The sequence below is a fragment of the Lissotriton helveticus genome, chromosome 1_1 (assembly GCF_964261635.1).
Source record: "Lissotriton helveticus chromosome 1_1, aLisHel1.1, whole genome shotgun sequence".
Lineage (NCBI taxonomy): Eukaryota > Metazoa > Chordata > Amphibia > Caudata > Salamandridae > Lissotriton > Lissotriton helveticus.
The window spans coordinates 338,806,219-338,820,135 of record NC_136057.1 but is presented as its reverse complement, the minus strand read 5'-3'; the positions used below and the strand labels follow the sequence as shown (position 1 = coordinate 338,820,135).

General features: G+C 46.6%; 1 protein-coding gene across 1 annotated transcript in view; it reads left to right on the top strand.

Moving 5' to 3' along the window:
- LOC144806652 (V-type proton ATPase 116 kDa subunit a 4-like) overlaps nt 1–13,917 on the top strand; it is a 247,625-nt gene that overhangs the window by 14,348 nt on the left and 219,360 nt on the right. The window contains exons 5-6 of the mRNA XM_078672994.1: nt 436–561; nt 2,543–2,640. Coding sequence (XP_078529120.1) covers nt 436–561; nt 2,543–2,640 — 224 coding nt within the window. The remainder of the gene's footprint in view (nt 1–435; nt 562–2,542; nt 2,641–13,917) is intronic.

Genomic DNA, 13,917 nt, shown 5'->3' with positions numbered 1-13,917 from the left:
AATATGGAAACCACTTTTGATTAGTCTAGCTACTGACAGTGGCTCAAATCCTCTTCACTCATCTCAACCTATCACATTGTAAAGAAGTCATTACCCCTTCCGCATCCCTCCAACCGTATCCAATTCTAGCCAAACCCAGAAGATTTAATTTTTTCGAAGACCCCCGGATTTTCTCCTATGCAGTCTGGCAGCATAGCAGATCAGATGTTCTTATCAACTGGACCTATGTAACCTACTTCAAATATATAGCACCCTTCTTTCTTTGTAGACTATAAGGCCACTTCTCCGAAAGCCTGGGTATCCATTCTCCATGTTCAGACATGTCACTCACTAGTAGAAGTACTCTACACCAGAACGCAAAGACTTCAGTGTCAAGCGAGTACAAATGTGTTGATCAAGAAGCAATTTTAACTCTCTTTTTATTCTCCTAAACAGACCGTTCTGGAAAAGCTGGACAGTGAATTACAGGAGGTGAATCAGAACCAGCAACAGCTGAAGCAGAACTTTCTGGAACTTACTGAACTCAAACTCCTGCTGAAGAAGACTGAGGACTTCTTTGAGGTATGGCCATAGTCTCTGGTAGTGGGTAAAGGCCAAGACACTGCAGCCCAAGATTGAGCATGAGGCTTCTGTTAGGCATTAACATACCACCAGCAACTCCTACTGCCCAAATCACACCTCCAGACTCAAAAATTCGATTTTTCTTGGACTTTGTGGTGGGCGTAAATGCACTTGGGAAAAAATGAAGATGTTTCTTTTAACAAGGCAACTGTTTATACTTTCACTATTTATGGAAACAGAAATGCTGTTCCAGAGCCCTTAGAGGGTTCTTTACAATAGCCTCTTCTACAGCCATATGTATGAACACATTTTCCCATAGACACAGAATGGGTAAAACCCTTTGATACATTTGGCCCCTAGATCAGTATTCTAGAAAGTAAACAGGGCTTTACAGCTCTGCCACCTTCTGTTCTTGTCGCTTAGAACAGGGTACCAAGGAATGAGCTAGGGGTATGAAAGCGCACCCAAGTGTTGAGCTCGCTTAGACCCACTGAGCCTCTTGGCGCTGTCAATGAACATAAATTGATTGAAAATGTGGTGCAAAGTAACTTAGGTTTTCAAGTCATTTCAGAGTTTGGCTGTATCTTTAATGATTCGGTTGCACAAGGAGGTGGCATTCCGCAGCTGACCGATGATGGCTGCCATGGACTTGCTGTCTCTTTGTGTATTTTCCTAGTCGCTGGAAGTTCCAGGAACTGCAGATGGAGCTCAAAGTCTTCTTGGTGGAATATGATGGATGATTTATTGTGGATAACGCCTGGTAGACCTTGTGGAGTATCTTGAATTCTTCCATCTCTACAGTTGACTAACAGGGGGAAGATATTGAGGGATTCTGAGTTTGTTGCTTCTACGTGAAGACACCATGGTTAGAGAGAGGAACAGGTGATAGTCTGACTTCTGGCCTTTATAGAGCATCATTTGTGGGATGGCAAGTATGAGAGCGATAGTTTCATTTTGTCCCTACATTAAAGGTTTGATTGGTACTGGATCACCTGTGTGTACAACAGAAATAGATATTCGCAGCTGGGAGTTCCTGCATCTGCGCGGTTTCCTGTCTCAGAGGAGTATTTTGGCAGCATCCCTGTATTAATGCTGTCTATGGGAGTGAATGCCTGAGCTCAGTTAAAGTCCTCTACTCACTCTATTTGCTCGTTATCAAGGTTAATAGTACTTTGTAGTTGTGTCTCTAGAGTTCCTGATCCTTTTGTGGGATGTCAGAGAGGAAATACTCCTTTAGAGCACCGCACTTCTTGTAGTTATGCCAAGGACCAAAGGTTCATGAGCGTACTCCATTTACTCCTTCAGCGTCACAAAATGGCCTCAGATGAGACACGGGCTGCTTGGAATCCTGGACTGTATGATAGGATGTTTTCCTTCAAATGATTCTAAAACATTTGGACTGTCAAGAAGAACTAGATGACGTCTGGGCGATAATGCCCATTCAATCCTGACCCCAGGACATTTGGGGGCCCTTTACCACCTACAAAGCTCTGCGATCCAGTTGGCTGGAAATGTGCGGGAGAGTAATGTCTACCCAACCAGCCTGATTAAGTAAGAACACTTCACGTAGCATACATTTTCCCTGCCATGCTATTGATAATGCGATGTACATTTATGCGACTGAGATCCCTGTGGGATGTCGCACTGCTGTGAACAGTAATTGTTAGATGCTGAGAATATCGCGGTCATGCTATAAATGACCCCCCCTGATGACCAATAAGTATCGGGATCTATGCCTTTCTCTGCCTTATCTAGTGATCTACCAACAATGTACTTTTAATATCACTCTTGTTGTACAAGACTCAATAAAAACCCTAAAAAATGCTTCTAGCTGATCATCCACTCCCATAATCCTGACCCAAACCCCACAGCCATATCCCTCAGTGTGACTGCACTACCCAGAATATTCAGCGGGCTTGAGTGATGGTCAGCTCCCATATCACCGCTCCTTCTGATGGTTTGTTGGGTCTTTTCTTTCCAGGCCGAAGCCAACCTCCCCGAGGACTTCTTCAACGAGGACACCAATAGCCTCCTGGAGCTGAGGACCATTCCCACGGCGGCAGCAGCGGGGAAGCTGGGGTAAGTCTAACTCTGTATTGCTTGCATTTCCTAGTTACCCATTGCCTTAGTCTAGCGTCAAGAAGCCCCTGGTGTATGAACACTATATAAATGTTATTAACACAGCATAAGATAGAATTATTCACAAGTCAGTATCATAGCGTTTGGGACCAGTTATTAGTGTCCTCTGCCTAGCTGAGGTACAAGCACTGCTCTGGGTTTCTTCCTTTAGACGCCCTTAAGCATTTCCTTAATTAATTGTGATTGTTCATTGCTCATAACTCTGTACTACAGTCCAATCTTGGTAATTTCCACTTTTGTCCATAGTGTGCCCTGAGCTTTCAATAAAAGCAAGTGCATTCTCACATGGTCTACGCGTCACTAGAAGGCATGGTCGCATGCACTGAATTTATCCTCACTCATACGTCCCTTTTTAAAGCGCTTTGTTGGAGTATGCTTGGAAGATAACTCAGCGAGTCAAGCAACCTCTGCTGCTTAAGTGTGTAGCCTTCCGACCATAAGGTGAAAACCTAGAGGGACAGCTCAGCCTTTCATTGAGAACTAAATTGTGTGTGATATTGATCACATTTATGATACAGTGTGAATTGTTAATGGTAGCAAATGCCACTCATTATTCATTTTATAAAAATGTAGCATGTGGGTGTAGCCTCCCGGCAGGGATGTGAATGTGTCAGGCGCCTTGCTGCCCTGAGAGTGTCTGGTTAGTGGGTGTTTCGGTGACACGAGAAGGCTGTAGGAGGTTAGAGTACCCCAGGACAGTCCGGATACCAGGACCCCATCCTAACGAGTGACTGAGTAGGCAGTGAGGTCCACCTCTTTGTGGCAGAGAATTCTGGGAAAGGGCAGTTGTGCAGAGTGAGAAGGTACCAGAGCAGGACCCCAGTAGAACAGAAGGCTACACTCAAAGGGCAAGCACTACAAAATATAAGAATGTAAGCCAACAATGCACGAAAATGCTAAAAACAGGATACCACATCTATCAGAGATGAGTAACCACTAAGTAGCATGTTCACAGGTATGAACAGTAAAGAAGGTGACCCTGCCCAGTGTTGTTAGGAAGAAGAGCTTGCTCCTCACCAGGGTTACTGACACTGCCCCAACCCACCCAAGGAACACGCATCCGCAAACAGTCCTTTCCATGCTTTACATCCCATTGTGAATCTAAAGTCCAGCTGACAGAAGGATTTGAAGTGAACCAGTTTTCAGTGACCTCTTCCTGTTTGCCTCACATAAAAAAAACTGCGGCCACCTTCACAGATGGACTACCCACTGCCATCACACAGTCCATGTGCGCGTGTGGATGGGCCCAGGCTTAGTTGTATGCAAGCTTAACTATTTTCACCACACACTTTTGGGAAGTAAAAAAAAAAAATCTTCAACAGCTTCACACCTGTGCGAAGACTGCAGTTTAAATTGCGAGTAAAAGTTCGGCACAAATAAGGTTTTACAGGAACACATTTCAGTAAGACCTCACTTTTTGTGGGAGAATTCTCTCACAAAAAGGCGTTTACATTTTTTTCCATTTTATTTATTTATTCATGAATTTGATAACATATTTTTGTAACAATCATCATTTTAGAAAAATGATACACGACATGATAATTAAAAATGTTAATATGGCAAGAGTAGTTGGTCAGTACACACACATCACAATAACATTACAGAAAAGTAGTACAGATACAGTAACGGTCACCAGATGCTCGAATACCACAAAGCAAGTTAGTATATCTTGTGGTAACGAACAATGCAGTAACAGTGCAGGAGTGATCTATTCATTAATCGGGATGTAACTCCAGCAAATAGGAGTGCAGAGGGTCCCAGAAGTCACGCGGCGAGCAGCCAGAGGTAAGGTTGCGGCATATGTTCCTGACCAGTCGTCACATAACGACTAATCCGTTAGCCGCCCCACAATGCCCGTCATGTCAGGTGCGCGAAAGAAGACGCCAAGATGGTGGGGGAGGCCTATATACTCCTCCCCCTAGTCCTAGCGCCCAGGAAGTGACGCTCCCTAGTGTGCTGCGACGAGGCTGGGGGGACTCATCCCTGAGTCCCTGCCCCTAAGGGGGGGAGGGGGTGTGGGGTGCCCCGATGATACTAGAGGGCTGCCCTCTTTAGTAGCCCCTGTGGGAGCCCCGGTCAGCCGCATTTACGAAACTTCTTAGGTACCTTCTTGACATAACTGAGCAGTGCCTCAGAGGAGCTAGTGTGAAAGCGTTGTCTGCCATGTCTAGTATTGCTGCAATTATCCGATTCCAAAACGTACTCACCGTGCCATGCCAGGTGGAGGAAATCCACATTCCCTCAAGCCCCCGGCCCCTGCACCACATCTCTTACATTTAGTATCATCATTGTTGTAATAGCAAGCGAGATCTGTAGGCGAAAGGTATGCCCTTAATAAAAATGTATAATGAGTTGGACAATATCTCCCATTAGGGGACACCTCCTTCGTTTGTTGACAACAAAATTGCCATTGGTCATCTGAAATGCAGTGACCCACATCACCCCCCATGCTGTGTGAGCCATGGGGGGCCTCTGCAAGCATGCAATCCCTGACCGCAGCATATACTTGTGTGATAAGTTTAAATGCGAGCGGGTTAGAAAGCAACATTGTTAGGACAGGCCATGCCAGAGGCTCCCCTGGGAACACAGGGGCCGATTATGATGGCGGACGGACCTGAGTCCGTCCGCCACCATAGAGCAGGAGGGAACCTCCGCATTGCCTGCGGAGTTCCCTCCTGTGCAATTAGGATGTGACCGCCACCCTGGCGGTCACATCCTCTATTTTTACCATTGCGGCGGGTGCGGCTTCAAGCTGCATCCGCCGCAATGGTAAAAATGCACACATTGCATTTGTATGCAGAAAGCGGCAGGCACCGTGCGGTGCCTGCCGATTTCTGCATGCAAATGCAGGGGGATACCATAGGGACACCCCATGTGCACCCCCCACCCCTCCTTCACCTACGGGGCCCGCAACGGGCCCCCGCAGTGAAGTTACACATGCTTTTCCACGGCGGAAAACCCGCCGCGGAAAAGCATTTTTTAAAGCCCTTCCTAATATGGCGGACGGTGCCTGGGAGACACCGCCACCATATTAGAGCTTTTCCGCCGCGGTTGTAAGCCAACCGCGGCGGAAAAGCTGCGGACGGAAACCAGGACCCACCAGCCATCCTAATGTGGCGGTGGGTCTTTGGTGGGTCCGCTGCGGTTTTTCCGCAACCTCCGGGCCGGCGGTGGCTTCCGCCGGCCCGGAGGATGCGGAAAAACCGCAATCATAATAGGCCCCTTAGTACGGAGGTAGCGAACTTCATGAGAGAGTTTGCCGTAGATAAGGACTCTCAGTAATGTAGCAGGGGTCTCGCCCGTGTATTCTCTGTACTTTTTAGACTTTTATGCTGTGAACTGATCGCCTTAAGTTTTACTACCTTTCCTTTCAAAAGACAGCAGCAATTCTGGGGCGCGGTCGAGCTGCAGCGTAATGTAGGATGTAGCCTTACGGCTAGAGAGGTAGACGTCGAAGCCGGGGGAACCCGGTTCGAGTCTCGGCAAAGGCGCTCAACATCCTGTGATTCTGGGCAAATCACAATCTCCCGGTGCCTAACAAAAATAAATGTGTCCTTGTGTAACGAAACTGGTGCTCATGTAAATTGCTCTGATACCTGATGTCTTCGGGTCTAGTTCGCACTATATAAAACAAAAAAAAAGGTCGTATTTGTGGCAAGTATGGTACTGAAACATTAAATAAAGAGGACGACCTGTTCCAGGCCCAAACAGTATAATGGACTTTGTGAATTTCCTGAGACGGTCTCAGGAATGGCACTTATAGGGCAGCAGGAAGAGGGGTGGGGGAAATCAAGCCTCCCTCGATGATAAAGTGGGGGGGCCTGTCTACTGTTGTGGAACCAGTGGTGGATTTATTGTACCTGAACCACCAAATAGTACACCAGAATTTGTGGGGTCACAAAGCACCCCCCTTATGATACGGGAGCTGCAATGTGTGCCACCCTATCTATTCTGTTGGCCTGCCCATGCCAGTTTGATCATAAGGGAATGTAGTTGAGCAAAAAAGACCTTGTTTAAAGGAATGGGAATATTTTGAAACAGATAAAGCAGCTTAGGCAAGACAATCATTTTCATCAAAGCTACACTACCCACCCAGAAAGTGGCAGGGTGATCCAACGGTTGACCTGGGACTGCAGGGTTTCCAAAGAGCATCCATAATTTTTCCAGATCACAGTGGGGATGTCTGTATGTTAGAAAATACCCAGATATCTAATGTGCAGTTTGCCATTTCTATGGGTATGATATGTCTGGTCTACTGGCAGTTTTTGTTAGGGGGACCATGATAGCTTTAGCCCAGTTAATCTGAAGGCCCAACCAATGGCCAAATTCCCCAATTCCCCCAATAACAGGAGACAAATTAACTGCAGGATTTTTACCCGCAAGCATGGCATAATCGGCATACATGGATAATAGTGTGTTTCTGAATCCAATAGTCTACCCCCGGCAACAATGGAACTCACACAGAGCACACCCCTTGGGCTCTACGGATAAGGCTTAATAGAAGAGGCGACAGGGTGCATCCCTGCCGCGTACCTTGACCAATCATAAATGGCTCAGAGAGGCCATCATTTAGGCGCAACCTAGCTGAAGGAGCAGCATACAGGATCTGAACGCATTTTACAAATGCCCCACCCAGACCCAATCTGGACAGTAGAGAGAGTAGAAAAGGCTATTCAACTGTATCAAATACCTTGGCGGCATCTTAAAATGTCCCAACAGTTGGTATATCTGGGTTTAGTTGGTGTGCAAGGGTGAAAAGTGAGCGAAGGTTATCTGCCGTTGACCGGCCAGGAATAAAGGCAGACTGGTTGGGATTAGTCAGTCTCGGCATCAATGGGAGTAGCCTGTTTGCCAAGAGCTTGGCAAGAATTTCGCTGTTGGCGTTGATAAGTGAGAGGGGACGATGCAACACACATTTAGACGAATGCTTATCTGGCATAAGGAGTGTGAGGACAGAGGACTCCAGCATTGTCAAAGGCTGTCAACCCATATGAAATACCTCTTAATAGATAGCCAACAGTATCGGTGACAGCTCCTTCGCATATGTCTTATAGAATTCAACTGTGAGGCCTGATCCAACCATGCCAAGGTCAGTTTGTATAGATAAGCTGACATCTTTACAGGCTCCATCAGTGATTGTGATGTGTACAAACACTGATAGAAGGTAACACATTTCTGTAATATATACAATGGATCATACACTGACTGCCCATCAGATATGTCCAGGCTATAAACATTATAAGCAGCCCATTTTGGTTTGAGAAACATAGCTAGAGTATGCCCCGGGCCATTACTCTACCCATACCTCCTAGCCTGGGTGTGTTTGCCCAGAAAATTCACATCCCTATCAGCCTCTTCTTGAAACTCAAGTAGCAGTGAGCGATCAGGATCTAAGAGTCTATTGTCTTTAGTTTCCTCATAATGGAACTTCAAGGAGCGAAGGTTGTGTTCTTACTTAGCGAGTTTACTTCTTATGGATTTAAGAATACCATGCCCTTTAGCCATACATTCCACCTGAATGACAACTTTCAGAGCTTCCCTAAAAATGGTACCTAAGTTTTCTGAGCCAGTGGCATAGCTAGCCTTTTGGCCACCCATCGTGTCCCTGTGTTTGCATTGAAGAGCAGGGGTGGGGGTGAGATATAGGGTGCCTTTTGAGATTACGCTGATTGCCGCCTCACGACGGCCACATTGTAGAGCGGGGTAGAGGGTCGATTGCCACCCTGAGATGGCAGGTAAGAACGGGAGGAGGCCACCTCCAAAACACCTACCCACCCCCTTGCTACGCCACTGTTCTGAGCTCCTATTTAGGGTGACATAATCTTTAATGGCAGCCCGAATTTCTTCCGTAAATACAGTATCTAGTACATTTTTGGGTTGGAGGCGTAATAATGGCCTATGTATCCATTTATTTGGCAGGGCTATGTGTTAAATCACCGGGGAGTGGTCGGGCAAAAGTCTGGGTTGATGCTGGATTCTCTTAATCCATTCCATAACATCTCGCAATCCCACCCAGAAGTCAAGCCACGAGGAGGTGTCTTGTACTGAGGAGTAGAATGTGCATTCTTGAGTCACACCGTGTAGAGATCGCCAAAGGTAGATCATATCAAACAGTACCTTAGCCGTGAGAAATACAGTACAAGTCTTGTTGAGGCATCGCTCATGGTGATCTGAGCAATGTAATTCAATATCCAGAGCAAGATTGTGGTCTCCCCCTTCCCGATAACTGAATGTGGGTCGACAGCCAAGCAATGCTTAAGTAAGGACTGGCAAAAGTCAGGGCCTATCCAAGTTGGGCCCATATGTATTTAATAATGTGACGTGTGTAGCCAATAAGGCCCCGCACCATCAGATATGGACTGTCAGGGTCAACAATGATCGGTAGGTGCTGAAAAGGTACTTGCTTTCTTATAATGACAGCGACTCCTCTAAAATAGGAATAACAAGAAAAGTATTTGTAGGGACCCCATGCAGCAAGTAACCACAACTCCTTTTCAGGCAGTAATGCGTCTCCTGCAGAAAAATAATATCCAACTGATTGTGGTTGAGATGAGGAGGAAAATGTCATCATTTTCAAGGATTCTTAAGACCTCGGACATTCCACGTGACGAATCATATGGAAAGATCAGAATAATCACTTGTGTGTACCATAAAATTCAAGAAGGACAGAGCTAGAAAAGGTAGTGTAAAGAGACTGCTAATCTAAGGCCAAAGTGTGGTATAGATTTGCTGTCATGCCAAACCACCCTTAAGCCCCCACCCAATCCACCCACATCAGGACCCCAATTACTAGTGATATCCCCAAACATTGAATACAGTCAAGTCTAGAACAAACTGTGGCAAGAATCATATTACATAATACAGAGCTCGGGCCTAAAGCAGGTGGCAGCCAGAGTACTGATAAGTACATTGCCAAGAGCCAACCAGTGTAGAAGCACATGGTGTAAACATTACTACTCAGCTGTAACATATATAAATCAGTCAGGACGTTCAATCCAATATGCAATCCAACTATCCAACTAGAGTCAATCATTGCTAGCAATACATCTGCCATAGAAGAAAACCTGGGTGTTTACAATTAGCATGAAAAGAAATAACAATTTAAACACTACAGCTTGTATGGAAAGTAGCAAATGTAGTGAATTACTCCACCTCGTCAAGGGGCAAACTGATGTTGACATTTTCATGAGAGGGGGATGTCCCCTGCGATGGAAAGCCAATGCTGCAGAGGATTCAGTGAAGATCTTTTGCTTTTCCTTCCAGTAGAAACGCAATTTGGCTGGATATAGCATGGCATAACATACATAATGCCATGCTTCTGCAGTTTCTTTTTCAACAGAAGGAACTATCTGTGAGCAGGGCCGGACTGGCCGTAGTGGGCACCGGGCAATCCCCCGGTGGGCCGCACGGGTGGGGGCCGGTTTTGGGCCCCTGGGGGCCGTTTTTGTTGCAGGTCCGTAGCTGCAAAATCATCCGTGTAACAAAATCAGCCAAAAACCGACCCTGGGAAAGACACGGCGCCACCCCCAACCCCCGGGGGAGGGGGGCCGGCCGAGCACTTTGCCAGGGCCGGTTTTGGTTCCCAGTCCGGCCCTGTCTGTGAGCATCCTGTACAGATTGCAAGACGTCAGAAAAAGGGTAAGGAACATACCCTTATGACACACCTTCTTTGCCTCACACGCCAATTGAATCACTTTATACCTGTCCCTGTAGTTTAAGACCTTAACAATAATGGGTCTAGGAGAGGCTTCTGGGGCAGCTCAAGGGACCAATAATCAATGCTCAATCACAAAGGACTGTGAGAAGCAGTCGGCGCCAAACAGTGTAATGAGTAGCTCCGCGATGTAATCGTCTGAGCACCCCATAGCAGTAGTTTCAGGGATACCAAGGATAGAAACGTTATTTCGCCTTGACCTGGCTCCCAAGTCCTCATTCTTTTAGTTGAACTTCATGTAGGTCCATCTTGAGCGCCTCTAAAGTTTTGCCCTCCTGTGTGTGCACATCCTCAACATCAGATATGCGCTGCTCAGCGTGGGACAGTCGCCTGTGCTGCTTATCCATATGATCCTTCATATCTCTGAGCCTCGAAGGTCAGGCACTCCTGTTTAGCATCTGTTTTTTCCATTATGATAAGTAAAAAAGTCAGAAAGCTGATGCACGTGCAGTAGAGGGGACAACAGCAGTGTCCTGGCAGGATGGGCTCAAAAGGGAGTAATCTGTATGCACATGTAAATGTCAGAGAATTCACTCCTCACCACTCTTTGCAAGGGGGGCCCTGGCTGCGACGGTCGCCACACCCAGGTACTCACTGGTACCCTCTTCAGGAGCACAAAGGATGCTGAGGCCTAATATCCCCAGGAAGTCTGTGCGGTGGACCCTGGGGTGTGACGGCACCCCGTTATCCTACGGGCGGTTGGAAACCTGTACAACCGGGGGTCGCTTGAACACTCCGCCCCTCGTAGGGGGGGGCGTGAGCAAGAGGGTGGACCGATGGTTGACCGGAAGTGGGAGTGGCTACCCACTCACCACAACCGCTAAGCACCGATTGGGTAAGGCCACGATGCAAGTTTGGCCCATCAGGTGGTAGGCCGCTGGAGGCGGCTTGCCTTTGGATCGCCTGTAAGATAACCCACCTTGTTGGCATATTGTTATGCTAATAAACCTGCAGCAAATTATTACCAACAAAAAAGTTGCCTTGTCTGCTTATTTTATGTTGCATGTATGTTGCTGCGGGAGGGATGGTCAGTGGGCCGATATTGGCACTATGCGTGACACTGGCGGGGGAGACAAAGCAGCAGGCGTGTAGCACCACTAGTGCCTAAATGACAGGCCCAGATATCGGCGCTCAGCTGTGAGCCTGTGGATAGGCCTCATGGATATGTAAAAGCTAGAAAGAAATTGGACACAGGATGCACCGCACTTACTGGTTCAGAGCAGAAAAGGAAGGGCAGGCAGGGGACTTCCATGGGCCAGCATCAGTCCTGACAGGAGCACGTTAATGTAATGAACATGCAGCCCATCCTCAGGTGCAAGGATTGGTCAAGCAGGCCATAACTCAGCTGCAAGCTCACTCAGCCGCCGACGGGCACCACCGACTGTCTCCGGTGCTTCCATCATCCCCAGCCTCTGGCCCAGCCCCAGGCCCCGATCCCGGCCACCCCATCCAACACCGTGCAGCGTGCCACCCCCATGATCGATAATGGCATAGTCCAACCCCGCACCTCGGCCCCGATCCTGGCAGCCCCCTTCCGACACCGTGCAGTGTGCCACCCCCATGATTGATGGCATATTCCAACCCCGTACCTCAGGAGTGTGACCCGCCGGCGCAGGCCAAGCACGGGATGTCTGCCTCTGGCGTTCACCCGCTAGGTGCCGTGGCAGGTACACGCCACACCCGCTGTATATAGGATCACTGGCAGGCAGTACATATCCCGATGCCGTCGAATTTCAAGCGGCAGAGCGGGATTGTCCGCAGGATATCTGCTTCGGCCGGTGGAGCTGAATTTAGACACCGCCATTTCAGTGCAGTGCTATGTCACGCCCTCACAAAAAGGCATTTTTGAGTAATTTCTTCTGTGAGCAAAGCTTTGCAAATGTTATGACATTTTGCAATCTTGATCAAGTGCAAAGTTTTTTAGCAGTGCATAATGATTGAAACAGCAGCACGATGAGAACAGTTGTTTTAATGCTTTGATGTTTCAAATAAATTTGTTGCCATATAAAACACAAATAGTAAAAGGCACCACTGTTCAGCAAACCCAGACACTGTTTAATTTCTTTTTCAGGCGATAACTACACAGGACACAGCTTAATTAGCGCCACAAGCACAGTGTTTCCCAATCGCCGTGGGCATTAACAAACATTAAAGATAGAAGCCCGTGAAGGCCATTCATATGGTTTTGCTTCACAGTACAGCTGTTGCCCGACAAATATGTGAGCATCACTAGAGTGGCTTTGGCTCCGTCCACATGTTAGTAGTCAGGAGTACATGTTTTTATTGACAAAGGTTGTACGGTTCCACAAAAAAGGGCTTGCGTTTCACAGTTGTGATAATTTTATTTATTTGTCCAGCTGCCTAAGCTTGAAAGTTCAGGGGCACACACAAGACATTTGAATACTATAAAGAGCCTTAAATAACTAGATGGTATATGTTCATTTTCTCTGGCAACAGCACAGATGGGAGGAGGTCAGTCATAACCTACATTGATGTTTAGGACTAGCTTGTCAGTGCAACTGTCACCTGCCCTTTTAAACACACATCAATATTGTTCTACAGTTTTTAGCTTCCATATAAATACATATCTATTCTCATGCTATTTTCTTCTACTGCATGACATTACCATACCTCATTCCTTTAAAGCCAGACCTATTGACATATCCAATGTTTGTTCTTTATTGTCCATGGTATGGATGTTTCTGTATCTGGACTCTATCTTCCTAGAAAATAATACATTTTGTTTTCATTTTTATGGCACTCTATTACCTAAACATCTAAGCAAAAATAATTGAAATGAGTGTAAATTAAAAGAGGGCAGAAAAGAGAATCTTTACTCACTTACTAAGTTTTGTTTTCAGAAGATTTGTTTTGTTTTCAGAAGATTGCTCAAAGGCAGTTGTCTGGAGATCTCGCCAAAGAACTGTGCCACATGAAACATCTCGGTCATTGATGTTGATTCTCCAAAATACCAGGGATAGTGGAAAGGAAATTCTTCAGCCAAGATGACATCACAGATTTCACCCCTTTGTCCCACAGTTGTTCCCACAAAAGCCTCCTGTTTGTAGCTTAGTGACCCTGAAAAGCTCAAGGAGTGAAACAAAAGAATAGGCAGGGTTTTAGAGCATCCTTTACGGTCTCTACCTGCTTTCAAGATCTCTGGAACCAGAGGCAGCAGGTGTAGCATCATGGGCAGCAGGGGTAGCATTAGCAGCTGCCATCCTAGTGGTTCACGCTATATAAAACTCTTTAAGATAAAAAATAAAAATCCCCAACTGACATCCATCAGTAGATCTCCTAAATTTCAAGAAATAATTTCCATTGACCCGATGTTCCTATCAGCAAAGATTTCATAAAGGCAACACCCTTGAAAGAGAACCTGTGAAGTGTTTCCAGATTTGGTTTGAAAGTTTGATGGCTCTTTGGTGGGCGACCAGGTGAACTAACTTATACTGAAGAACATGCAGCTTACTTATGGAATCATCTGGGAGGACCTCACAGAG